Raw genomic sequence first — 27718 nt, 5'->3', positions numbered from 1 at the left:
TTTAATATTTATATTTAGATAAATTATCTATGTATATACAGACATAGCCTCTCACACACACCTTTATATAGAGAGTCACACACATACCTATTTTGTATGTGTAAATCTCATCTTTATGGGGATGTATGTGTTTGGAGATACATACATGATACCTTGTACAAGTATATGTATAAACGTATGTATTTTTACTTACATCTTTTTATATATAGATACTTGTATCTGGGTTTCTGTGTATATATGTAGGATAGGAAAATATAATACATTATAGATTTATATGCATACACATATAAATACATTTTATTCTATTTAATATGTATGTCTATACACAGACACATCTTTAAATATATGTATCTTTTCATATATATTTCATTGTGTGTGTATGTATGGGCTGTATGCATATAATACATTATATGCATACATGTACACACATATATATGTATTTTATATATGTGTATGTATATGCAGACACACTTTTTATATATCCCTGTGTATATGTGGGGATATACATCAATAATACATTATACCTCCACACACTTATCTCTCTTTCTAGTAAGTGTTCTATAGGTAGGGAGGTGCTCCCCACCCTGCTGCCTGTCCAGCCCTGCCAAGAGCCCCCGTGCCAGCAGGACCACAGGGGCTGAACCAGAGCTCGGATCAGGGCCCATGCCTGCTGCTGAGGTTCTTCCCACTCAGGCCAACCAGCACAGAACTGGGCTTAAGGCACCGCTCCTGCCTTTGTTTTGGCCGTGCCATCCATTCTCGGGTCCATCTGAACCACTCTGCAGCCTGGATAGCCTACCTCGGGGGAGCTAACCACTCCCAGAGCTCAAAGGTACCATGAACGCCTTCAGCAGGAGCAGACTTTGAGCCCTTCACCCACTAGAGAATTACTATTCAGGTACAATCTTCCATGGAGCAAACCAACAGATGTCATAGTGGGTCTCATTCTGAGGATGGATCCATGATGGATCAATCTGAATCACTGCTCAGCCTTACCTGGTTTACAGCACACAGGGCAGCGTAAAAACACAGGTCACATTTACAATATCAAGCAAAACTTACCACTGCTTGGTTCATTGTAGTATCGACTGATGTAATTATTCATGTCATCCTCTGAAAGAACAAAAAGGCAGCTGTTAGAAGACCATGTACTTGATTAAACAGTTGAAATTCCACCCTGTGGAAGGCCATCCTCTACCCTGTATGCCCAGAGCATCACCTTCTGTGTATTTTTAGGCCAGAAGACCAGGTGGGATTTGGCAGCACACAACACTAATACACTACTGTTGGTTTAAAATATACTATACAGGTTTTCACAAGTCAAGGGTGTAGTTCTGCACTTGCAGTAGTATGTTGAGCTACATCTGAACTTCAATAATGGTAAGATAAAAACAAAGACATGAGTACAGAAGGGAAAGCAGCAGCTCTTCTGCTCATGCAGAGTTCAAACAATGCAGAAGACACAGTGTTATTTTACAGAAAAGCAGAACGTTTTACAGTTGCCGAAGAAGAAAACAACAAAGTCCTCACGTTGCAGTTCTGAGCAGGACACAAATATTGCTGCTAAGCTCAGGAGCAGTCTGACCTGCCCGATTTACTGTGTATCGTGTGCTCTAAAAGCATTCTCTCCTTTTAAGTGCTCTTTTTGATACCGTGTTTCAGAAAACCATGCTTATCCCTTTGAGCCAGATTTCCTTCGTCCCCCTGGGCCTCTGTGGCTGCAGTCCTGCCTCTTCACAGCACATTGTGGTTTGCAGGTGAAGGAAACAGATGTTTTCTGGGCAACACTTTCCCCACACAACAAGACCCAAACCACCAAGCACTCTGTACCTGAAATAGCTGCACTCATAAGAAGGCAATCTAACCTGACACTGAAAGGCAACATGGTTGTTTTCCTGGTTTCACTGGATCTTAAAAGCTTTTTCGGCCCTTGTTGATCTTTAAATGCCTGCAGTCAGAGGTGTGCTTTGTGCTAATGTCTGAATTTAAAAAAGAGGCCTCAGAGCAGCTCAAGGCAATGCTGCTGAATTAGGAGTACATTGCAAGGCTTTTCAGCTATCTGCTACTAAAATACACTTCATTTCAAGCATGCATAATTTATACTCTCAGTGCCACCTAACCTGCCAGCCTGTATAGATAGAGGTTCTTGTTCAGGCATGGAACCTTCAGCAACCATCAGACAATACCTGTCTGTATTGTTAGGAACACACTTCCAGTCTAATTCTAAGCAGAGCCAGATGGAAAACAGAACCACAGTTGGGCCAGGATAAAAGCAGCTTCTGGACACGGGGCCACCCCTCAAAGCACATGGACACACTCGGGCAGGAATGGGGGCCATGGTGCTCTCACTTCCTTTGCTTCTCATAGAGCCTGCCCCAAATGCCATGATGCTATGCATTGAACTCAGAAAACAACTTGGAGCAGTTATTCATCTGCCTGTAGTGTCTTACAGCAAGGCTCAAACCGAGTCTTTTCAGGACTGCACACACGTCTGCCCTGGCCACCTCTGCCAGCTCACAGAACATACCAGGGCGCTGTTCACAAACCAGTCAGGTACTTTCAAACCGATTTAACAGAGACCTGTAGACTGCAAAGCCCAGTGCCAACACCTGCACAGGAAATCCTGTAATGCACCTGCCCATCTGAATCCCTTGGAGTGGAGAATCACCCATTGTCCTGGCTGTACCTGGGACCATCTGCAGACAGGACTGGGAAAGCTGCCAATGTTAAAGGGTGTTTTATGTTATTATGGGATGGCCTTACTAATGTCCTTGTTTTACATTGCCTATCGATTTATCTCTAAATATACACACATGTGCATGTAAAATACAATTTATGTATATACTTTTTTTTACTTGGAATAGTTTCCTATGAATAAAAGACGATGGAAAGTAATGGAACAACAACAGCAGAATAAATATTTCAACAACAGATTAGGCTTCTGAATCATTACATTAAAGCAAACTGACAATTAACAAACTCATCTTAGTCACATGGGAGCCTCAGCTGCTTTGGGGAGAAAAGGCCATAAACAATTCCAGTTATCTCTCATTATATTCTACATTGCTGAAAGCAAGGAGTTTAAAAAAATGCCACAAGTACACTGAATAAACTGAAAGCAACTATTTGTGCCTATGAAACATACACACAGGTAAGCTCCAAATATGAACACATACTCCAGCATTGCACACTACCACACAACTATTTGTGCCTATAAAACATACACACAAATAAGTCCAGCATTGCACACTACCACACAACACTGCTTCAGTACTTTCTGGTGATCTACAGTGAGATGAAGTCCTTGCTGCTCAGTATGGGCAGCCAAAAGAGCACAACTACAACTACTACAAGGAGCACAACTACTAGGGCAGACAGGAAGCAAGGGAGACCAGTTTTTACAACAGGTTCAGACTAATGTTATTTAAGTTCCACATAGTTTTTTCTGCTGCCAGTGTATTTCAGTTTGGGCTCCAGAAGGGGAGTTGTCCCAAGAAACACTTCACTCTTCAGTTGCCCTGGTTTGTTTGTATCTTCTTATTTTTCTTATTTCTGCCACCTTGGAATTTTCAGGATCCAGAAGCCTCAGTTTTCCTCCTCTTTTGGAAATAAACCCATCTTTCCAAATACACAGCAGTGTTACCTGCACTTCCTTTTCCAAAAAAGAAACTTTCCATTTAGGAATCCTTAAGCCATAATGATGCCCAAATGGTATTTATTGAGGAACTGGCAGTAAGTAGAAAGAAAAAGCTTTTTTGCTCATATTTCCCCTGGAAATGGCAACCTTAGGAAAATGTGCATCAATGGTGACTGAGATCTTCTTGCTAGATGCACCAAGGAAGAATCACAGCATTAATAATTTAGGTTGGAAAATACTTTCAAGATCATCAAGTCCAAATGTAAACCTAATACTGCCATGTCCACCACCAGACTGTCTTCGAGCAGCACATCTACACGTAACGAATTAAAGCCTTTACCCACCCAGAATGTGGTGATGAAGATCCAGTAGTTGTGTGTTGAGAAGGCAGAATGGGAAGAGCGATTCTCTTATCAGCAATTCCCTACACAAAAACCCATCCTAACTTAGTGGTGAGCAAAGATGGTTCTACAATCTTCCCCGGACAGCAAGAGCGATGGGAAGCAGTCAGACACAGGCTGTTCTCTGTGGTACAGGAGCATTATTTGCTCCAGTAGTGTGGGGTGGGGTGCGAGTGACTGCCAAAACAGCATGACATACTGAGGCATCTGGAACTGCATCAGGACCAGTGGAAGGCACCAACGATGTAACTGTAAGAGGTGAGCAGCAGAGTAATGTGGGACCACAAAAGGACAGGAGAGCTGACTCCAGCATGACCAGGGCTTTCCATCAGACAGAGGGAATGTCTGGTTGGGAAGGTTGCTCAGACTCCTACCTATCTCACACAAAACCAAGAGCTTTTCCTGACCCTGTAACTCTGCGAGGCTGTGAGTGCAGTAAAGTCAAACCAAGCCCCGTCTCTCAGGCTGCTACCAAACCTCTGTCACTGTGCGGTTCTGGGTCAGGATCTGTCTGACAGCTACTGGATTCTTTCTGATAAAGGTTTTCCAATTATCTGCCTGCTCTTTTCCTGCAAGACTTGGAACACAAGTTAAAATGGCTCAGGGAGTAATAAACTGTTTAGAGCACAGTCCCATATAATCTGAATTGACCCAGGAGAGAACTTCGTAATCTCTCTCTCCTGGCCCTATAAGAAACTAATAAATTTGGTGAAGCACATAAATGACATTCCACCCAAGGCAGATCTCTCTTCTAGTTCTATAATCCCTCAACAGTGACCGTTAATTATTTCATCAATGACTTCAAGTGAACGAGTCTGCAACACTCCCCCCCCATGTACAACAAATACCATTTGCACATCTTCTAGGTTAGAGGCCTTAGAAAAGGGATTTCTTTTGAAATATTTCATTATTATTTTTACTTCATTCTTTTATTGCCATTGATTTTACTGCCTTCTGTCTCTCAAGGCTGAATTTTCTGAACTGGAAGGTTATTTTTTCTGCCTCCCACTGAGGATGTGATTCCTCAGGACAGAGCAATGTCTTACTCCCACATTCCTCCAGAAAGCAATCCAAAGAAGCAGATCTTTCATCCCCATCACTGCTATCAGACACTGGCATCTTCTCCTTAAAGTACCACTACCACTTAGAAACACTTGGGAAAGAAAAGTAGCATGAAACACACTTTGCAATAAACACTAAGATACACACTCAGCAGGGAGGATTTTCAAGGCACAAGTTATAAGATCAAGCTATTGTCCTCTAAATACTCCTAGAAATACGACCAGCTGTGGCCATTACGCTGCTCTCACACCAGCCAGTGACACTGCCACAGCCTGACTGCCCCAGAAGAGCACAGCTCCAGTGTGACACTGCAGTGCAGTAAGAAAAGATGACAGAACGTACTTGAAGCATCTACAGGTGTTCGCAAAGCGGCAATCCACAGGGGCGAACTGCCCACTGAATTTTCCCCTGCAATCCCTGGTATTCCAGATCTGTCTGACCTCAGCCACCCAAACTTCACAAAGCTGTCAGCCAGATCTAAGCTCCTTCTCAGCAGTCCAAGCACAGCTCACTGCTCACTTGTAGATTCATTTGTTAAGGCACACACGTGCTCGCCAGGCTGTGCTGTACCATCTAATTAACCATTCTGGTCTTGTGCAAGATGGTCTGAGCAGAGTGTTTATCCCATTGCTTTGCTGGCCCTAGAAGGCCTCTCTCCCTTTTCCTCTAGCAACATGGAAAGCTTGTGCCAACAGGAAACATGAACAGCCAGCTGGCACTTTCCAAGAGACTTGCCTTGCTTTCCACACAAAGGCAGAGTGACACATTAGTGCAAGCTGCAGTACTCGCACAACTTCACACAGACATCCAGTCCCTGCAGAGGCTGGATGGATGCTTGAGCACGTGGGTAAACCACCTCGAGAGGAACCAAAGTTACCTTGCACCAAAAAAAGAGCAACAGACACAGCCTGGTTGTAAGTAAGAAATCAACCTAAGATGGAAGTCATCGCGCAGAAGGAAATCCTGGTATACGCAACAGGCTCCATTATCAGCTGATGCTGGTGCGACAGAAAAACAAACCTCTTAACTGACAACAAACCGGGTGGCTTTGGCCCTTGCTTCAGCAGATGGTGCTGCAAGAGCACTGTGTGCCGAGTTGAGTGTGGCTGAGATGCAAGACATCTTTGTGCCAGCATGGCTGGTGGCTTTGGGGAGAGGATGGCCTGGGGGACCTCTCAGTGTTCCTTCCAACCTTGTTCTCTATGAATATGGATCAGCAGATCAACAGCTGAACTGGTTTGGTACTGTCAGCCTGAAGCAAACAGAGGAATTTGGGTCTGTTCCTGTGAAATAGACATGTCTGCTGAGCCTAGAAAAATCAAAATTTGAGAAAGAATATGGCTACCAACAAAACAACAATTTGTTGGGTAAACATCAGGAAAAGAGAAGAATAATTTAGAGTGAAAGGATTCAAAGATCAATTGTTACAAACTGGCATTAAATAAATGTAGACTGGGAATTAGGAAAAGATTTCTAAAAGCTTAGAAAAGGGAGAGGCTGGAGCAGTGTTGTGATGAAGGCTGGGGGCAGAAAACCTCACTGCTGTCACACGGAGCACGATCTGTTTATGAAAGCGGTTATTGTGAAAGAAGTGGCATACTTGGACAGCGGAACACGTTCCAGATCTGTGTTCCTTTACCTGTCAGCCATGTCTTCACACCTCTTTACTTTAATGGTGGGAGACAACTTCTCCCTCACACACGTGACTCTATGCTCACCACTTCTGGAACTCAAAAGTTCCTATCCCACCCATTTGGTGAATATGAAATTCAAGAGGCCAGCTTCACTAACTACACACACATTGATGGAAGTGTTGCTTAACATTTAATTCCTTTGATTTCTGCCTGAATGATCAGTGCAGAACCACAAAGCCTGAAAGAGGCACCCACCTACAAGAAGCCAAATCCTCACTCTTCCACAGATCCACGGAGTTTAACCAGAAAGTGGAGTGCACTTAAGATATAACCATTTCCAGGAGCAGACTTCAAAGTAGATACACTTCAACATTTGAAAATAACCATAAACTACTTTTATCTATTGTTGTGCAGTAACAGGGCTTGCGGAGCATTAACAGATGATCACCAAAGAAACTGGCTTAGATTTCAGAAGTGTTCAACCAGCTCAGACTGCCTTGCAAGCAACAACTGACAAAAACCCCTCCAGTGCTGTGCTCTGTCTTCCCAGACAGCTTACAAATGTAAGTAAGGGAAGCCTCTGAAACTCCAGAGCTTTCCCATCTTCCCTTCCCGATATCGTACTTCCCTTCCAAAATGGTGGGTACCAGTGGGGAGAGCAAGCTTTACTTTTCTCCAAGCATGATCATAAATTGCAGCAGTCCCCCAAAGAGACAGGCTTACTGCTAACTTCATAAAAATGGAAATTTGACTCGGGATAGCTAAAATAAGCTTTCTGCAATCCAATGTAACAGAGCTAGAATCCGGCTCTTGCTCAAAGGAATAGAGGGGTGGTTATATTAATCTTAAACTATGGCAGCACTGTAGAATTTCAAAACCTGGAATGATATATGCAGGAAAATGAAGGATTTCCACTAGGGACTCTAATTCATATATTATGGGAGAGATTAAAGAATAATAAATTTTGGGAGGAAGTATTAATGGCAATATGGGGCACTGTGAACCTGGCATTCCCTGAAGCCTGGGACGTTGTATACCAAACACTAAAAATGATTTGTACAGGAGCAGAAAACATTAGCTGTTACTCTGACCATGACCAGTTACAGGCTGCATGAGGTAGGAAGACGGCAAGAGAAAAAAAACTCCTTTATAATTTAGAGATCAACAGATAGGGTAATATTTCCCATTATGTCAAATGGTAACTGTCTCTGGGAAGAAGAAAGGAGATGACAGCACTTAGGATACTTCCCTTTCTCTTAGGGAAAGGCTGACCACAATGGTCCTGAAAACCATTAGGGATGCAGCTGTGCATTCGCATATAACAGCTTTTACCCTAAGCTCTTTACAAACTGAGGCAGAGAAGCTAAGTGAAGTGCTCAATAGTGCAGCAGATGTCACAGCTCTACCCTGGGTTTATAGCTCCTAGAGTCATGCCCTTCTCGAGTCCATCAGCTTTCTGCTGTTGATAATGGTACCCTTTGACTTGCATGCTGAAAGCCCGTGTTGCAGCCTTCATATTTGACTACTCTGGAGATCAATTTTTTGGCAAGACAAAGAAAACCTTCCTTCAAAACTTCCCCACTGCAGCCTTCATATTTGACTATTCTGGAGATCAATTTTTTGGCAAGACAAAGAAAACCTTCGTTCAAAACTTCCCCACTTCTTAGCCAAATTAATTAGAAAATACCATATATCCATACATTTTCCACAGAGTTATGACTACGATGTTAGGAGGTCTCTCAATGAACTGCTCTGGGCAGATAGAAATGTGTGAGGCAGCAAGCAGCTCATTATTCAGAGAACCAGAACAGGACTGCCCAGGCCTCCAGCAGCTTACCGCTGAGCAGCCTGGAGAAGGGGTCCTTCAAGAAAAGGCATGAACTATTAGCTGGGCAGTTACGGGACACTTTCAGAGCCTGGTGACCCCCTGATTAAAGCTCTTGCCTCTCCCAGTCTTGTACCAGCAATTAAGGCACTTCAGATACAAAGAGATCTGCAGAAAGAAAAGCTGGGTGAAAACACGTACTGAAAGTTACCGAATTAGCCAGCACATACAGCTCTCCTGGTGCAGGCCACAGTGTGTGTCTCTCTGCACAACCCCCCTGAGATGTTGTGTGTACCATGTGATGTTGTGGTTACCTGACTAACTTTACTGAATGCTGTAGTAAATGCTTGCACAAAATCCAGTGTAAATACTAGACTACAAGCTACAGCTGCCCCTGAGGAGCTTTAACTTATACACTATCCCATAAAACTCCCAGGTAGGGAAATGAGTAAAGTCTCAATGCTTTCTTATTCCATAGCCCCTTGGAGGTAAAGTACTCTGCACTGAATGTTTCCATTGTTCAGTCTAGAAGGGGGAAATAAGATTAGCTTGAGATGGAATATCCCATTTTCTGATGCAGTATGTACTCTAGCCAAGTCAAGCTTGCTGGTTTGGCAGAATTCAGAGCTCTCTGAAGCCAGTGATTTTTTGAAGGCTAACAAAGTTAAGTTTGGCACAAACACCTGCTTTTCATGCCATACCCTACCCTCAGGTGTTATATGTAAGGCTAATGTTCTGCCAGCGCGTAAGAGAACAGCACATCAGAGCCTGTTCCACCTAACAGCTGAACTGTGGCTTTGAACTGTAGCTTTTCTTTTAACCGTATTACCAACTCGGTCCCTTATTTCTCCTCCAGCTAGTCAGTGTAGCAGGCAACTGCAGATGTTTTTCGAGCTCACAAATGCCATGTGACACACAGAAAGATTAACTGCAGTCACCACTCAGGAATCTTTAAGGAGGAAAAACACAGCTTAGAGAAAATGGATGCAAAGCAATTCCTAATGTGGTCTGACACAGAGGATAACTTGCAAAACATAACCCTTGACCCAAAAGTCAGGAGTTAAAACACTGGTAGCTTCCAGTTCCAGGCAGAGCAAGTGACGTGGAAAGCCCTGAAGACAGCACAGCCAGTGTCACCACAGCATGTGAGAAGTGAGAAGCGGGAGGATGAAGAAATGACCTACAGGAAATGGCTTGATCAACCTGTGCTCTGCAGAGACATGTCTCAGGAGTATCCTACACGAACCAGATATAGCCCCTCCACACTGCAAATGGGAGGCATCTTCACCTAAGACATGCTCTTCTTCTTTCTGACATACCACATTCAGGTTTTGCTCATGTTTTGTTGGTCAGATCAGCCACCAGTGTAGATGAAGAAAATGCTGTCAGCATGCCAAAGTGATAATGGTTAAAGGTGCTGCAGCAACAGCCGGCACATTGCTGGGAGAGATGGAGAAGAATGACCCATTTGAGGTGGACAGGAGAAAAAACAGGCAGGGCTGGCTCATGACACTCCTTCCCCAGGGCAAACTGCCTTCTCCTGAACGTAGGAACCAATCCTGAAGATTGTGCATCTACTTCATTGCATGTGCTGGCCAGAGTTTTACAGGGAGATCCAACTAATGAGCAGTTGTGTTAACCTGGATGTTGGAATGAGTATCTTGGATAGAAGAACTTCTAGATGACTCTCCACAGCACTAAACTTTCAGCAAGCCTCCTTATAATGTGTACAACACTCCGCAGTTCCAAATGTAACCCTCAAGGAATACATGCATAAATTATAACATATCCACTGGAGAGACCTCTGAAATACTACAGAAAAGGGGGAAATGCATTTTAGGGGGCAGTCTGCTATACTGTCTGCTTTTAAATACAATATCAAATAGGGAATAATTAATGGCTGAAGTGTGGTTAGCACTTAGATATTACAAAAAGGAAAAAACAAAATCAATTCTATACGCTTCCATTACTGTGTAGAGAATGAAAAGGATTAACATTTGAAAATATCTTGTCAGCTTTTTCTCTTAAACCTTTTGATTAAAGTATTTTTGTGCCTTGAATTCTAAGGAGTTTGACCCACATAAAGATACCATGCAAACCTCTAATTCAGACAGATTCACATCCTACTCATCTCCCAGGATAATCAAGCAAAGATGCCCAAGGAAGAACTACTAAGGTAGAAAGTGTTGTCTCCTCTGGAACATTACATTAGATGTTACTAAGATCAAGACACACATTCTGCACTCCATCATTAGGGTTGGGGGATCACAGGAAAAAGAGCTATGCCTTTTCCAAAATCACTTCTGGTCTAACACTTTTGTGATAAAACTGGATCCAAATAAGTAACTGTTGCTGCTCTCCTGAACCACACATCTGCTCAACATACAGCTACAGATGGTGGACTGCTCTTCACCATCTACACAACGCATCACTCCTTTTCTGGCACCAGAGCTGCCCTGCCCAAGCACAGCTGGGCTGGGCAGAGCTGGCAAGTTTTAGCAACCTGGTGAGAGCACAGCCTCTAGGCAAAGAAAAGCTGCACAGCTCACATATGGATTCACTCTAAGGCACAGAAATGCAAGTGGCCACAGACCAAAACTGGTTTTCAATGTTCTTCTCAATTTCCCTGCTTCTACCTCTTAGTGATTATCCTTTTGCCAATTCTGATTTGGCTGCTGCTTCTTTAGTGTTTAATGGATATAATCATTAGGGACTGTAGTGATAGGACAAGGGGTAATGGGTTAAAACTTAAACAGGGGAGGTTTAGATTAGATATAAGGAGGAAATTCTTTCCTGTTAGGGTAGTGAGGCACTGGAACGGGTTGCCCAGGGAGGTTGTGAATGCTCCATCCCTGGCAGTGTTCAAGGCCAGGCTGGATGAGGCCTTGGGTGATATGGTTTAGAGGGAGGTGTCCCTGCCCATGGCAGGGGGGGGTGGAACTTGATGATCTTGAGGTCCTTTCCAACCCTAACTATTCTATGACTCTATGAAGACACTGGGAAGGTACATCAGAGTCATTTTCTTCCCAAGTCATTTTATTGGCTTTGTCCAGAATCTGTTCCCAAGTACAACAGCTCCTGCCACTTCAAAGCAGACACAGCCTCTTTGCAAAGATGGGAAAATACAGTCTCCAGGGAAAATAATGAATTCACTGGTAGAGTGAAGGCATTTATTTTAGTGGCATCAGTAGCCCTATGCAAGGGATCAGCTGTGTCAGTGGGGAGCAGCACACCCGCAGCACTCACCTCGTGGAGGTCGCAGCTCAGTGATGTTCTCAGTGGCTTCATCATCTGAATCTTCAGTTGGTACCACCTTGTACCTTTTGCTGCTCTGCTTGTTCAGCACATGTGGGACCTGCAATGCAGCCTCTCTCTCTGCAGCCAGATCCAAATCCTGCTGAGCAAGGTGGGCCCTCAGCTGCCTGATTTCAAACTATAGGAGAAAACAACACCACATACTTATGTCATGTAAGCAGAGTCAAAAGTCTCTATTCTACAGTTGGGAGCTATTACTCATTTTGTCTCTAAACCACAGACTGGTGAAAGCAAATTAAACTGCTTGAGCTGGGACATGAGTCCAAGCTGCTGATGTTCTCTTAAAGCCCAAGTGAGCTGGACTGTTGTTCACATAATCTAAAAATAATGACTGCCTCATCCTGGTTTTCTATTTGGTACATGTCTGCATCCTGAACATATGATTTGGGACAATTTAAAAACTGCCAGATCAAATTAAAATCTTCACATAAGACCACTCTCAACAGGCATCTAGGGATTTAGGTTCATGACAAACATCCCTAACCTGCTAGACTTTGTAATGAGGAGGGAGGTTCTCTAAACAGTACTCAGAATGGTCCTCCCCCACTATCTGGGCAAGGGGGAGGGACACCACAGTCCTCCTCCAGCTTGAAATCTTCTGTACTCAACAACGTGCAGAAAACCCTGGGGAAGGTTGCTACCTTTCTGGCTGCTCTCCTCAGATATATGAGCCACGGCAGCTAATGACCTTCTGCAATCAGGAGGTGATCTGCCTCCTGACTGGTGTTATAAAGCAGACATCTGACAAAAAGACAGAATCTACGAGGTACAATCTGGCTGATGGACACAGCACGTGTCTCTAGTGTTTGACAGCCATGGGTGTTCCACAACACAAGAAGGAGAGACTGCAGAGACCCTTTATACCCTTATAAAAGCACTACAAAATCCCAATGTCCTTCCCCTCACAGCTCTGGGGCTGTGTGGCAGAGTCTCTCTTTTTTTTAAACTCTTTTTAAGGTCAGTAGTAGAGCAGTGACCAACTCATGTCTAATTACAGAGAGCCTGAGAGGGGAGAGCAAATGAAGCAAGTAATAGGTTTAGGTGTTTAAAATTTAGCATTGCTGGGCCTCCCATAGTCCAAGGCCTGAAAAGCCATCAGAGAGCATGATGCTACAGCCAGCCACACTGCACCCGTCACTCTGCATTTACAACAGAGATGGAATTAGCACCTTGATTCTTGAGAACTGCTGTGTAACAGCATGTAGGCTAAAAGAATCTGGTTCTGGCTCTTGCCTCTCAGATTCTGACTCAAAGCTACGTTGCTGTCAGATTTTGGAATCCATCAGCAGGCCTAGTTTGTTCCACTGCGGTCCACATCAGACATGGTGTGAACCTGAGGCATGCTGCAGAGCACCGGCATGCTCCAAGCTGTGAAAGCAACTGGAAGGGAAACAAGACAGTTTCTGCAGATTTCAGAAAGAAAAAAAAGAGGAAAGAAAAAGGGATTCTAGTTTGTCACATCTGGAGACTGTCTGCTTTCCAGAGCTTAAGGGAAGGAACCAGTAACTGTAAGGCCCACTGCAAGACTCAAATCTAGGGAGCAAAAGGACAGTTTAAGCTTTCCAGATCACATTCAAACCACCTAATAAAGGGATCTAACAAAGCACACAGCATTTTCTCTCTCTATCTTGAAATCAACAGACATTGGTCTGGCAGCTACAGACAGCTGGCTGCATGAAACATTCATTGCTCTTAACCAAAGGTCTTCTGACAGTGGCAATCAGAGGAATCAGTATCATCAAACATCAAAATACAGCCCTGCTCCTTCAATGACACCTCCACGGCAGATCCCAGGTGGTGGGTTTTGTGTCAACCTATCAGCTAGGAAGCAGCAGCAAACCAGTGCTAACTTTTCCCAGCCAGCTCTAAGCTTCCTGAGGCTTAAGGTGCCAATATGAACATGTCAATCAGCCAAGACAGGTTCAGCTTTACAGCACTGAGAACTTCAAGTTTTATCCTTGACTTCCAGGAAAAAAAATAAAATCCCCAAATTTTCAAAATATCTTACATTTCACCGTTAAAGGCAGAAAGTGCCCCTGTTAAAAACTCCCTTGGTTTAAGGGAAGAAATGTTCTCAAACATGAGCAAGAAATAAAACTGGAGGCCTTTTGGTTGTTCTTTTAATGACTGGGTAACCGTATCTACCTGTCTAGCTCAAACTGAAAAGCAGTAAGCATTAGGCCTCACTACTGGTTTTCTACATTTCACATTTCATCCTTCAAAAATGTTCCTGTGTGTCAGAAAAAGAAATATTGCCACTAAAATGCTTAATTCTGACTTAGAGGCAGGATACCATGTATTTTTTCAAGGAAGAGTAAAAATTGGCAGGTATTTTATAACACAAACAGATAAAACTACCTAAAAGTCAGCTCAAGAATTGGATTTCTGCACTCAATTTAACCAGCTTAAGCATTTACAATGATTGGCTGAACTTTGTAACAATCAAAAGCTTGAAGGAAACCAGAGCATTTTACAGATGTGAAAAAGGCACCACATCAGGTGATCTTTCCTGCCACAGTGAACCTACAGCAAAAACGGAGGGAAGAGGCCCAGACCTCCTGATGCCCACTCACATGTTCCAATGAATAAAGGAAACGCTTTCAGCTATCCACAATCTCGTCTATCTTTTACAATTTCCACGCTCAGTCACCAGCCAGTTTGCAGTAGATGAGTTAATAAATTGTATTGTTTAATATGGCTCTGCCAACAACCCATGAACTACTCAGCCTGGCATGCTGGGCCAAGCAGCAGCAACCGTTGCTGGGATCACCGTGCTGGACAGTCACACTTTATCCAAGCAGTTCTTGATTCCCTATTTATAGAGGAAAAATTACTATTTCGGGTGAATCCCAGCCACACAGAAAGCATGAGAAACTGGAATCCACAGAGAAAACGAGTACCAGAGTTACTCAGGTGAACAGCTAGTACGAATGTCAAAATACAGAAGGGGCTTTGCTGCCACCTCATGTTTGAAAGACAGAAGTACACGGTTGTGCCTGCAGCAGCAGATGAAGCACCTGCTGGTGAAGATCGCGCTAATGTCACATTCTAGCAGAAACTGAAACCAAGACCTGATGTCTTGGCTCATGCAATGCTTCTCTCATTCGCTGCCTGAGGATTAGAAAAAGTTGCAAGTCCTGCATACACTTTCGTGGTATGTGAACTCTTTTACTGCTAGCTGCAAACACAAGCCACATGTTTGTCTTATTTTCAGCTCTTAACCCTGAGCTACTTCAGCTGGTCCAAAATCTAGAGCTGAACAGGAGACTGTCAAGAGCAGATCTGAGGACTGAATTCCTAGGCACAGTAAAGCATCTCACTATGCTGGACATCAACATTACCTGCAAGGTGAATAACAGCACGCATAATATTCAGAAAGATAATAGCAGAAACTAATGTTGCCTACAAACCCACACATCTGCAGCTGGTTAACATAGGCTCTACCTTCCACTTTTCCATTACCTCACATGGTCAGCTTCCAGGTTCCAGTCATGTTTGCCCTGAAGTATATGTGTCATTAAAACAGTAGAAAGTTAGAATTAAATGCTATTATGTGTGTAACTGTCATTTTTTTATTGACAGGGAAGAGGGTACTCACTGAAATAATGGTGTTTGTCTCACTCCCACATTCACTGCTGCTAATGCAAAGTGATCCACACAACGTATTCCACTGAGATGCAGAACTGTAACTGCTACAGATACCGACCATAGGACAGAACCAAAACCCAATATGCTGCCTCCAAATGCAAACTGAAACTCTCTAAAGTCTCTAGCATGTTCAGAAAGAGACTGGGCAGAAATATTGTCATTTATCATAAAGACTGATTTAAGAAAATGCAAAGGACTTTCACTAAAATAGCTAGGAAAAGTTAAATAAGAAACAGAGATCTCTGGTGTGCATCTACACAGGAGATCAGTTCAATATTACTTGTTTCCAATTATTACTTACAAATTCTCTCAAGATATTGTAGAAGCTGGAATACAGATTTTGGCACTAAAAGCAACCCACTAAAAAGAAAAGGTTAACTCTAAGAGAACTGGGTGTGCCTTACAGGTGTAATTCAATGAGAGACTGCCTGAGCAAATTATGTTGTAAGTGCTTGTATCTATTGAACATTATATTGAACACTGACCTCAGGCAGTTCTAATGTGTAAAAGAGCTAATGAGATTGCTCTGACTGCATGTCAAGCAGTCCAGGGCAGGTTAAATAAATCATTAAAAGGTGTAAAATATAACAGTCTTTTTAACTAAAAATTCTGGGCCAAGTTAAACACATGAAATTTCTATTTGCAGCAGGAGCTGATGTAGCTACCTGAATGTAGACCTGAGCCTCCATAACAGAGTATAGCAGGAAGCTGTACTCAGAAAACAGTGCTTTGTATTTCCAGGTAGAACACCCTTCCTTCAGCCTCTAAGGAAGGGTGCATATTATGCATATCCTGAGGGGAAAAAAGCATATGAACTTATACACATGCTTTGATTTGTTTAAATTAAGACTTACTCAAAGCTATCATCTCTGTGTTAAAAGCTGCCTAATTCCCACAGAGTACCAGTGGGCAAATAATGCTGCTGTGTAGAAGATAACGTGTGGTCACAGATCCTAAAGCAAACCATCTCCTGACTCAAGATAATCACAAATTGAGTGCTGGTCCACTTGAGTGAGACACCTACTGACATTACTTACCAGGACACATACAACGCTTGTTATCTTTAATCACATAGACTTTAGTAGCTTCTCGTGGGTTCCTTTATCAGGAAATTCCAACATACTTTGCAATAGAAAAAATATATTTGAAAACTTTATAGAATCACAGCATAATCTAGGCTGAAATGGACCTGTGAGGGTCATCTAATCCACTACCCTGCTTAAAGCAAGCCCATTTTGCTAAAACCCTGTCCTGTCAAGTTATGAGTATCTCCAGAGTTGTACATACCACAACCTCCCTGGCAGTGACCATTCTCCTAGTGAAAATGTTTGTTCTTATATTTAATAGGAATTTTGGACACTGAAGCTCATGCACTGTCACTCTGCACCTCTGAGAAGAGCCTGGCCACACCCTCCCATGAGGGAGCTGAATACATGTGGCTAGTGTGAAAATACACTTATTACCAAGAAAAAGGGCAATACAGAGCGTCCCACGTAAGAAGGAGTAACTGGATTGTCAGGCATGAAAAGAAAGTTGATTGATGGGAAATTTAAACTTACTTGGGATTTTAAAAAGTGCTACAGGTCCTCTTGTAGCACAAACTTTGCAATATCTTGGCAGGAAACAAAGCAGAAAGAACTATGGGGCACACTACACTTCCTTGCTCAAAGAATGCATCAGGTGATTGTTTATAAGCAGGTAAACTGACTGAGACCTACCCAGAGCTCCAGGTAACATCTCAGTTTACACATTACCCACCCATTTGGTACTGTACAACTGTAAGACTCAAAAAGGGACTTAGCAGTGAATCATACAATACTTGCCTGTAATGGTCTAGCAACAGAGTATGATTGACATAGTTTCAGAGAGATCAATGAACATTTTAGCCAGAAGCTTACTCCTGTCTAATGCAGGAGCAATAACTTTGCTCAATTTTATTAGTGCTGTCTGTACACAATGCCCTGCCCTAAAATTCATCTGCCACTGGGATACAATCCAATGTTTATTTCCATTAGTTTAGCCATTGTTGATAACAATAAAAATCAGGAGACAGTTGCAAACTAATGATTTACTGGCAGAGTGAAACACAGAATGACCTTGGCTGCCTTCCATTGCCCAAGAAAATGACTGGTAGTTGGAAATAAATTAAAATTATTGCAAAAGGATAACATAAGTTATTTCTCCAATAGGTAATTTTACCAGCTAAATAGCCCTGTCATTAAACTAGCAGCTGTTGTACAAATTATATTTCAAGATAAAAAAGAAATTACAGCTCCCATAGTTGTTGCAGCTTTGAGAATGATGAAAACCCCAATTCTATAGGAGCTGACAGAAAAGGAGCTCTTGTGATAAGGCTGAACATACAGTCTTGCCTGCTCTGTGCTTGGCTGAATGATCTTGTGAAAGTTAAGCAGAAAAGATCATGTAAGTATAATTTCTACTACATATGTATATTAATAATAGTATAATAATTTCTATTATCAGAAATCGAAATTCCTTTACAGGTGACTCCAGAGGAAAAAAACAATCTTCCCTTGTTGGAATCTGCATTGTTAATGGAACTTTGGAATTTTGTGTTGCAGTTCAACTTAATCTGATAAAAGAATAGCATCAGCAACACACTCTGTTAATAATTTTGATGGTAATTGTTGTGAGACCTCTTTACCTTTACCCATTGCCAGAAATCTCCATTACTGTCACTGTTAATGCTTCTCACGTTTTGCGAAGTCCTGTGCAGGCATCTCGGCCCTTGCAGTGTTTTTTGCCTTGACCGCCCTCATGCCCCACTCCCTTTTAACAAGTTCTTTCTTGGCCAATGGAGAATCAATAAAAAGCAAACTATTCAGTTTCAGGGGGTACTACATAGAACAAAGCGGTGGTCCATGCAACTGTAATTTATAAAATATATTCTGGTTTTCAAATGTATAGCTAGCCAAAAAACAACATCTGGAAAGAGTTTGCACGTTTGCAAAAGTACTTCTCCAATGTCATTCAGGAATGGAAATGTACTTTATAGTTGTGATACCACTGGCCAAAAAATATACAACTGACAACAGAAACAGCATTCAAAAAGTAAGATGAAGGGAGCTTGCTTCTTCCCTGCTTTTGGTATTTTTAAAGCAATAACTCTATTTCTGTGTTAAGTATCAGCTTCATTCAGGCGAGCATGGCACTTCTCACAGAACTGGTCCCCAGTTATTTTGTTTTAAATGCTGAACGGAACAGATTATTTTTCCCCCCCATTTCCTCTTCAGAAATAAGGAATATTTTGTCTGAAACTTTCAAAGCCATTTCATCGGCAGAAGATGCCAGACCTTGAGAATTTCAATCCCAATTGCCTGATAAGAAACAAAGCAGTCAGAAACTGAACACAGGATCTCAGAAAAGGAAGTGCTGGGAAATCTTTCTAACAGGAATGTTTTCAGCCCTCTCTATAATTACTAAATAAATGCAAATCATCAGTGTGGTCACAAAAATACTGATTCATCCTGAGGCTGCATCTACATCCACTGCTGGGATAGAGGCAAATATGATGGCTTGCCCATTCTCCCTACTTGGGTTGGCACTGGGGTCTGAGGCAAGCGGTCAACCCCTGTAGCTCGCAGCTATCCTATCTGCCCATGTCAGAGGTGGCACCACACAGACAAGGCAAACTGGGGTGCCTGCCTGCCAGTGCTCCAGACTTGAGGACAGACTATTGTAGGCAAAGCTCCACTCAAAACCACAGAGATGCTCACTTCAATTCTATGAATGAGCAATCCTCTAAAAAGGTCAGGAAAGATCATCAAATGAAAAAGCAAAAACCTGGCAGGATTTTAGACATTAAATGCCATTAGGAGACATTTTTCCCACCAGATACCGTACGCAATGTTAATGTGAATATTATAATGCTGACACTTGTTCTTGACTGAATTAAGAAGCTAGTAATTTACAAAGGGAAGTTGCAGTACCAGTATCAATGCCTTACATTGCTAACTGTATCAAATTAGTGCATTTACCTCATATTACACAGCTGAGACATTTGTTTGGCGGGAAGTCAGGACAGTAAAATAAGAGGGATTAGTACACTGTCATTTTTCTATAGTCCATTTTTCCCCACAGCTGATGACATTTGAAAGCTAGGAGAGAACCTGCTCTGTTTTCACAGATTCACTCATTTACCAGTACAGCATTTCTTTGTGCTTGATGTACAGTTATGCTGTAACCAACAGAGCTCTGATTAGGGCTACTATGCTCAGACATCTTGCAAAGCAGGCATGCAGATAAGGAGTACATGGGTCAGAATGAAGAGCGGCAAAAGTTGCTCCTGAACCCCACGTGGGATGAGCCCACCTTTACTTAAAGACCATGAAGTAACACCAGAAATTGTTCAGAGATTGTGAGCGTTATCTGGCTCCATAATACACTTCCTAAAAATGAATGCTTTCAAATTGATGACCGTCAAGAACTTTAGCCTAATAGCATGTTCTGACAGGCAAAATACTGCCACAGGACTCAAGACATCACCAATCTGCCTAGTGCATTTGACCAAAGGATAACATCTCCCCCATCAAATGGGATACGTACCAATGCATGGTTCACAACCATGAGAGAACCATGAATCACTTAATGTAATTGTGTAAAGTTGTGTGAAGAGAACTGCAGTTTTGCCACTGAAGATACATAGTTGGAAGCAACTGATTTTTGTCAGAAGTCAAGCACAAACTTTAGAAATTTATTATGTTTAATGTGAGAGACTCAAAATCAGTGTGAAATGACACGCACACTGTCAAGAGGTCTGCCAAGTTCATTACACAGGCAAGGGAACCTAAAACCACCAAGAGCTCATTGCAGAATTCTAGGCTGAGACCCAGAACACTTGGAACTAAATTTAAAAAGCTATGGGGGAACTTAAATAGTGATGGTTTCACAAGTAATTTAGGTTCCTTAGTAAAAGATGGGCACCTAAATCCCTTATTCAGATTAGGCACCTTTTGAGCAGTTGGTCTTATCTGGGACAAGTAGCCTCTCCTGCTGTCTGCTCAGGCCTTTCAACCTTTTGACTGAGCCATTCATATCTTGAGATCTCCTCTGCTTAGGAAAGCACCTACCACAAGTGAGGAGTGTGAGTTGAAGCTAGAAATCTTCAAGATCTATTTGGACACCTCATAGTTACCCTTACAGCTGAAACAAGAAGTCACTTGGAGGGTCATTCTGTTGTGGTTTGAAGGTCATCTGAACGCTTGCTTAGCCTGGGCCTCGACATACGTTCCTGGTTTCTACGTTAAAGCAGGTTATTCAAGAACTCATTTGCATAAGACAAACTGCAAAAACTCCTAGCTCATTGCCCTAGCAGTGGTTTTACACCTTCTTCACGTATATATATTCATTTGACATATTTTAAGCTTCACCTTCCCTTAACTCAAGACTTAATCACTGAATATTTGGGGGCCTGGGAAAAGTCTTAAATCTTGACTTGCTTCCAGGAACTGGAAGCTTCTACTGCAACATCTTGGGTCTGCCAAAATAGCCTCTGACTGACCTACAGGGAAGCTGCCTTCTGCATTGAAAGCAGGGAGATTCATTAACTTTCAACTGCATATACCTTTCCTGGGAATAAGGCCTTAATATTCCTGCAGTTTCCAACAAAGGCAATGACTTTTTCATTTTCTTAGTATTACGACAAGCTATTTGTACTCATTCAGTAAATTACATCCTGAAGAATTCCTTTTCTCTTCCTCACATTTGTTATATTCACCTTAAAAAAAAACATACAAGCAGAGGGAAACAACTGCTTTCTGACAAATAGCATGCTGACAATATCCAGGCTGCAACTAATGCTTAACAGAGACTTGTCACAACAGATGTCCTAGTGATACTTCTCAAACCTTAGCTTGCAGCAAAGTACATGAACTGTTTGATTTGCCATTACAAGCTATGTGCAAATAAAGACATAACTGAACTTTACCCCTTGTTCTTGGCAGATCTGGGTTAGTCTTTCCAGCTGCTCATCTTGAATAACCTTTGCCTTCTCATATTGCTGAATCATCATCTCCATCTCCACTTTCACTGGAAGGACATAGGCTGGAAAACACAAATAAGCACTTAAAGTAACCCAGCTGTCTTTTTTTTTTTTCCTTTTTTTTCTTATTCAGAGGAAAACCCTTTACAGGCCAAAGAACATCACCCCTCTCACTTGGATCTAGAGTATTTCTTACAGAAAGAGCACTAGAATATTTCCTCTGCAGAAGGATTTCCAACACATGAAATGCAGGTCAGCAGTATCTAGGTCTTGTTGGGTGAGATCTCCATTTCCCCAGCTGAGCTGAAATGCATCCTCTGCATGCTCTTCCTAGCTTCTGCTGCACTCATACAGATCTTTTCCAGTGTTTACCACAGATTTCCTGAATTGCTAGCTAGGAGGATTTTCTGCTTAGAGTTAGACCCATCCCCTCTAAACCTGAACAGCATGGCTCCCTTAGGAAAAGAACTATTCCGGAGCCCTAAGCATTTAATTCCTAGACTTTGTGGTAAGAAATAAGTCCTTAATGGAAACAGCAGACTAAGAAGGGTATTTTAAAAACAAAAAGGCATTTATCTTCTATTGGTTTTCGAGCTACAGCCCAGTTTTTAATAAGTCTTCTGAAAGCCTCTGGAAATTTTGCTCCTGTCATAACTATGGCAAACTCAGGCTGACTAGCAAAGATGTTCAATGCATACTGCAACTCTTGATGTTTTCTGAAGCTACACGAGGATCCTCAACTTCTCTTGTACACTTCAGAGGGCTAGGGCCCTTCCACAACTCAGAATACAGGGTTTCCTGGGCATCTAAACTCAAAATAACAAATTGACTCTGATCTTTCCTGCATGAGCAAAATGACCCCTCATTAATTCCTCTTCCACTTATCTTCCCTGTAAAAGGAAATGCCTCAAACTGCTGAACAGTCAGTGGTTCTGCCCTCCAGAACCTTCACTTCTGGGGCTTTCTTACCTCCCCTGGTGTTCCCCCCCCAAGGTCTGCACAAAATAACACCAATACACGCTTCAGTATTATGATGCAGAGCACCACCACTGCAGAGAGCACCTTCAGCATGGAACCCCCATGGTAAGAAAATGCTCCTGGAATTTGACATAAAAATTGTATTACAGATGAGAACACGGAAAAGAAAGCCCCAAGACAGAGCTAGCACTATGGGAGTGGAGACGGTGCAGCAAGTATCAGAAAGGCAGATTGGAAGCAATTATTATCCAGAATCAGGAATGACATCTGGTGGCAGGAGACAGGAAGCAGGTCAGAGCATTTGCTTCACAGGACAGGGGATGTGAAGGTGCCCAACAGAAAAATAAACCAATCAATTATAAAGACTCCTAGGGAACAGCAGATACAGCCATGAACTGGAGACCTACTCGCATCCACAGGAATTATAACTCTCTGCTGTTCCATCTTCTTAAAAATAAGAGGAAAGAGAATGATAGAAACAGTGGTGACAAACAATATTTACATGGTTTATAAAATGTCTTTTTTTTTAACTCAGCCTGCCAGGTAATTCTTGGAGCCCCAAACTGAATCACCACTTACCATCAATGATCCTCTTCACTCTCCATATTCGTAGTGTGATAATAAGGCTGATAGCATCCCATGGGCTGCTGGGGCCATTAGCCACTGTTGAGGCCACCATTGGTGCCAAGGACAAGATTATGACAGCACCATCAAACACCTAGAGAGAAATCAATTTTTTCAAAGCTCTCCTAGAGATCATAGCCCTGCCATTCCTGCCTCAGGCTCAAAGGGCTCCCACTTTGCCCAAAAGAAATGTAATTATGGTATATGTTTGAAAGGGATATGAGAAGTGGCCAAACCACAGAAAGGCTGCATCCTTTTTAGGCAGCACAACAGAATTCCTTAGTGCATTTTATGATGTGAGGAGACACAAACTGTGGCAAGGACAGGGAGAGAAAAAGGTATTTGGAAATACTGGCCAAAATTTCCAAGCAGAAGTGATAGCCTAAATGCTATTACAGCCAAAGAGTTTCATTATCATTGGTACTTATTACCTGTTACTTAGCATAATGTCATCCCAAAGAAAGGATACAGTCCATGCCCATAGATCATACTGTCTAAATGAAGAGATCAAGAGGACAAGCAGAATAAGATGGAGCAAAGGGACTTGATGGCTCTTGGCCACATCCTGACTATGCAACGTGTGTGGCAATGGCTATGCATCAAGACAGACAGACTCCTTGCTCTCACCTTTATTGGGCAGCTAGGTTTTCAAGGGTTTTGACAAGTGGAACTATTCAGAATGATTTGTATGACATTGGTTGCATTGGGATTAGATCAGAAAAGGCAATTGTGCAACGTTTCAGAAATGCATGAGTAAAGACATTTCAGAGCAAACTGGCAATAGTGTTGTGTCTGTCCTACACTCGCCTAGCAGGGTAGAACAGAATACCACATTTTCATTCCTACTGAGACCCTTCCCTGCTGCCAAAGAGCAGTGATTAATGGTTTGCATAAGGAGGCAAGACATCAGATTGGATAAGCACTATATATTCAGAATTGTGCATAACAATTCAGTGCATTGAAAAGAAACACTTCTTACTAGGACCATATGATGAGCAGTAAAGGACATCACTCCATTCCAAAGCAGCAAAATTATTTATCAGAAACTGCTGCATTTAGCCTCCATAATAAGAGTCTCTGAATCAGTAACTTCAGTTTCATGTGAATTTTCTAGCAAAAAAAGTTAAAACTTTATTACAAAAATGTGCAAATTCCTAGGCTCAATTCAGCTCTGAGAACACCCACATTTTCTTTGGGTGCACCCTGTGCAGTATTAGTTTATCAGACAGTATCAACAAAGAGCTTTTAGTTTTCCTGATCTCCACTTTTTCTCAGACTTAGATTATGAGTTACTTAAACACATGCATTTCTTTATCTGCCTCTGCAACAGTCTGCACATTCTGCCTCATTTATTAATTTGAGGTATAAATTATGGTATTTGTCAGAATTCAATTTAATTAAAAAATGATTTCACGAGAAAATTGAGGGTTTTGCCAAACCAGTATTTTTTAATCACAAAACTACACAGAATTTGTAATTCGGTTCTAATTTCAACCTGATGATGGGAATGGGGTTACACAAGTCACATAACAATAAAAATGACATAACAAGTCACATAACCTGTACTGTTCGTTATCTCAGGGTAGAGATATCAAGTTAAACTAGCACAGCTCTAACAAGAAAACAGTCTCAAAGAGAAGAAATGACAGAACCTTCTCTTCATAAAATATTCCAGAAAGTCACACTGAGTCTCTCACAGGAAAAGGGACTGCATCATACAGCTATATATACATAGACAGAATGAGAAGAATAAGCTTATTTATCTGACTTAAAAGATGCTGTATTACATCAGGTCTATAAAAAACCCCACCCAAAGCAGTTCTTAATATTCTTACTGTGTCTGCCTGGAAAACAGTACAAAGAGTAAGAGTGCTTACCTCTACTTTGTTTTCAATGTAATCCCATATGCCAAGGACCACAATCCTCAAAATAGTCTAGTAAAATAGATTGGGGGGGGGGAGAAAGATGATGATTGTTATTGTAATTTTAGACAAATGTTTAGTCCTACATCTATTTATAGGATCATTTTTTTGTCTTACATAAGCATTATGCTTTTCTTCTGAATAATAATGAGGATCTAGAAATAGCTGCACTTCTGTATTATGAAAGCAGGTACTACTTCCCAACCACTATCCTGCCTCAATGAAACTTGCATTAAAAAGTTCCAATTCAGATCTGCAGCAGTCCTTCCATCCTCCTAAAGTTTTGCTTTTAGACTGGTGAGATTTAGATTACCAACCCTCCATAGCCCAACCTCCGACCCAAACCTATGTAAGATCCACTGCTGGGCCTCCTCATTTGGAATGCGGAAAGATTCTCTTTTCTTGCCATCTTTGATAAGCCTGTGCTTACTACTTTCTACAGAAAGAAAAGAGGCACTGCTCCCTCTCAATGCCTGAAGATACTAACATTTCATCAATCTGAAGAGCAGAGGTTCTAATTCTCCCTCTCTGGACTACAGGGCTGTTGGCTTATTAAAAAGCTGTTAGGACAAGGGAGAGATAAATCTCTCTCTGATCCTCCACTATGAAGCACAACAGCCATAAAGTAGCACCAGTAGCTAAAAAAGAGAAAGAACACAGAATGAACCAGTGATGAATTCCCATTTAAAAATCCAGTGGCACCTTTCCTCAGTTTTTACCTGGTTGTCAGAAGACCAAAATAAAAAAAGGAGTCAGTCAATTAAAGACTGAAATGAAATTCACATGAAAGCTTAGCTGGTAGGGATGTTTTCTGCCAAGAGCAGTATCAAGGTCAGATTTTGACAGACACTACAGACATGAAGAGTCCAACTGCAGCTATGTGCAGATCAAAATGCTACTTTCTCCATTAGAGAACAGTGCTAATGACAGAGAGCTCTGCAGGTCTATGTGTGAGGGGTGATTGCACCAAGAACTGCAGAAAAAATGACTGTGATGAATACATGTATCTCCTCTTCATTCCAAATACAAATATATTAAGCCAAACATACCAGCACTAACTAATTGCAGAACAACACTAGATTTTTCAGTACTGTTCCCATGCATGGTTTTGCCAAACTCCATGAGCCCAATTGCCTCACTTGGCCCGGGATGGTTGTGCTGAGCTCTGTCTTGGCATTCCAAACCTTGATAACAGCACTTAATCCTGTTTGGCAGAGGGAGACATTCCTGTGGGAAATATGGTGCTTTCAGAGCCCAGCCTCATACTGTCAATGAGCAGGACAGTGACCCAGCCACTGCTGACTCAGAAATGGTGTCCCTGACACACTGGCCAAGGCTGGCTGAGAAAGGCAGTCACAGGCCAGAAGAGAAAATGCAGTGTGCTCTTTACTCTGCAACATTACAGGACCCTGCACAGACACCAAGAAATGCTAAAGCTGCTGGTCTGCACTCCTAAGAACATTTTACTTTTAAAGCATTTTACAAATGCAGCATAAGAATAAGGTTCACAGCAATTTTCTTATTAAGCCATTTGTGGAGGAAGAGATGAGCAACAGCAGCTCCTCAAATCCCTGTGTCTCCAAATTTGCAAGCACGTGATGTAAGCACAAAGCGTAAGTACACCTCCTGCTGTACAACCAAGGCACTACTTCTGCAGCCTCAGCTCAGGCCCTGAGCAGAATGCTTTCAGACAAAAGCATCCCAGCTCCTCTGTAAGCACCTCCCTCACTCCCCACTGAGAAGCTGCACAAAATGCACAAGTACAAGTTACTTATGAGCCCGTAAGTTCAGCTATACTGGTTAACCTGGGGTCTACCCCAGCAAGTTCCACAGCAGGCGGCCATCTGGAAATGAATGAGAAAAAACAGTGCCTACTTCAAAGCCTGGGATACTACCCTTCCCACAGCAGCCCCACTGACAGCACAGAGAAATCTGGCTCATTTTCTACTATGCTTAAGCAGCATTGATGAAGTGCTAGGTCAAAAAGCAACTAAAGGATGGTTGAACACTTAACATCTTTACAGTAACCGATGGTGAAAATCTTTCTCCCTTTGGACAGGTGCGTACAAAGGTATTTCCAGTGAAATTCTAAGGCATATCTGCACAAAGAAAACAAACACTGTCTCAGTACTCTAAATATGATTTAATGTGGGGCTGCTGAGGGAACATAAAAAGGGATTTTCCTTTCTGCCTTCTTAATTCCTCACTGTAGTGTTTCAAATCAGACTGTGCTACTGCCATATTAAGGGGTCTGAGCAGTTCCAAGGGCTGGAAGCTAGCACTAATGTTTTTATTTTCAGTCTGCTGGTGTGAATCAGCACAAGTCAGCAATGGCTGGAAGTCTGCTCAGCTCAGCAGACATCTGATGCAGTAATGGTTGCTGGTGCTACCTCTAGGTCTCCTCACAGAAAATGCTATGATGATTAGCATCCTTACCCTCAGCTAGAGCAAACACACTTTAGGAAAGGACAGTGCGTGGGTGGAATGAACCAGCTCCCCATCTGAGAAGTGCACTCTTCAGCACAAACTGGGGCACAACCGAGGCTTAAGCATTAAAAATGCTTGTTCTTTATGGAAGGTCTGAAACCTATATGCACCAGCATTATCACTGTTAACAAGAATCCCCACAGCAGCACTCAAGTGACAAAAGCCAGGTAAGGCAGCTTTTCCT

The 27718-nt window shown here is 42.2% G+C and overlaps 1 protein-coding gene across 3 annotated transcripts in view; it reads right to left on the bottom strand.

The window, feature by feature from the left end:
• TMEM266 (transmembrane protein 266) overlaps positions 1–27718 on the bottom strand; it is an 86277-nt gene that overhangs the window by 8372 nt on the left and 50187 nt on the right. For 2 of the 3 annotated variants that reach the window (XM_061347680.1, XM_061347679.1), the window contains exons 7-11: positions 25003–25059; positions 23081–23219; positions 21470–21585; positions 11806–11992; positions 1063–1113 (exon numbers count right to left, since the gene is read on the bottom strand). In XM_061347680.1, the coding sequence (XP_061203664.1) occupies positions 1063–1113; positions 11806–11992; positions 21470–21585; positions 23081–23219; positions 25003–25059 (550 nt within the window). The remainder of the gene's footprint in view (positions 1–1062; positions 1114–11805; positions 11993–21469; positions 21586–23080; positions 23220–25002; positions 25060–27718) is intronic. The other variant, XM_061347681.1, reaches the window with a different exon arrangement.

Source organism: Neopsephotus bourkii, unplaced genomic scaffold (assembly GCF_033783945.1).
Source record: "Neopsephotus bourkii isolate Nb327-2 ecotype Australia unplaced genomic scaffold, CSIRO-AGI_Nbou_v1 NB_318, whole genome shotgun sequence".
Classification (NCBI taxonomy): domain Eukaryota; kingdom Metazoa; phylum Chordata; class Aves; order Psittaciformes; family Psittacidae; genus Neopsephotus; species Neopsephotus bourkii.
The sequence above is the reverse complement of the archived record's forward strand: the minus strand, read 5'-3'. Positions and strand labels throughout refer to the sequence as shown.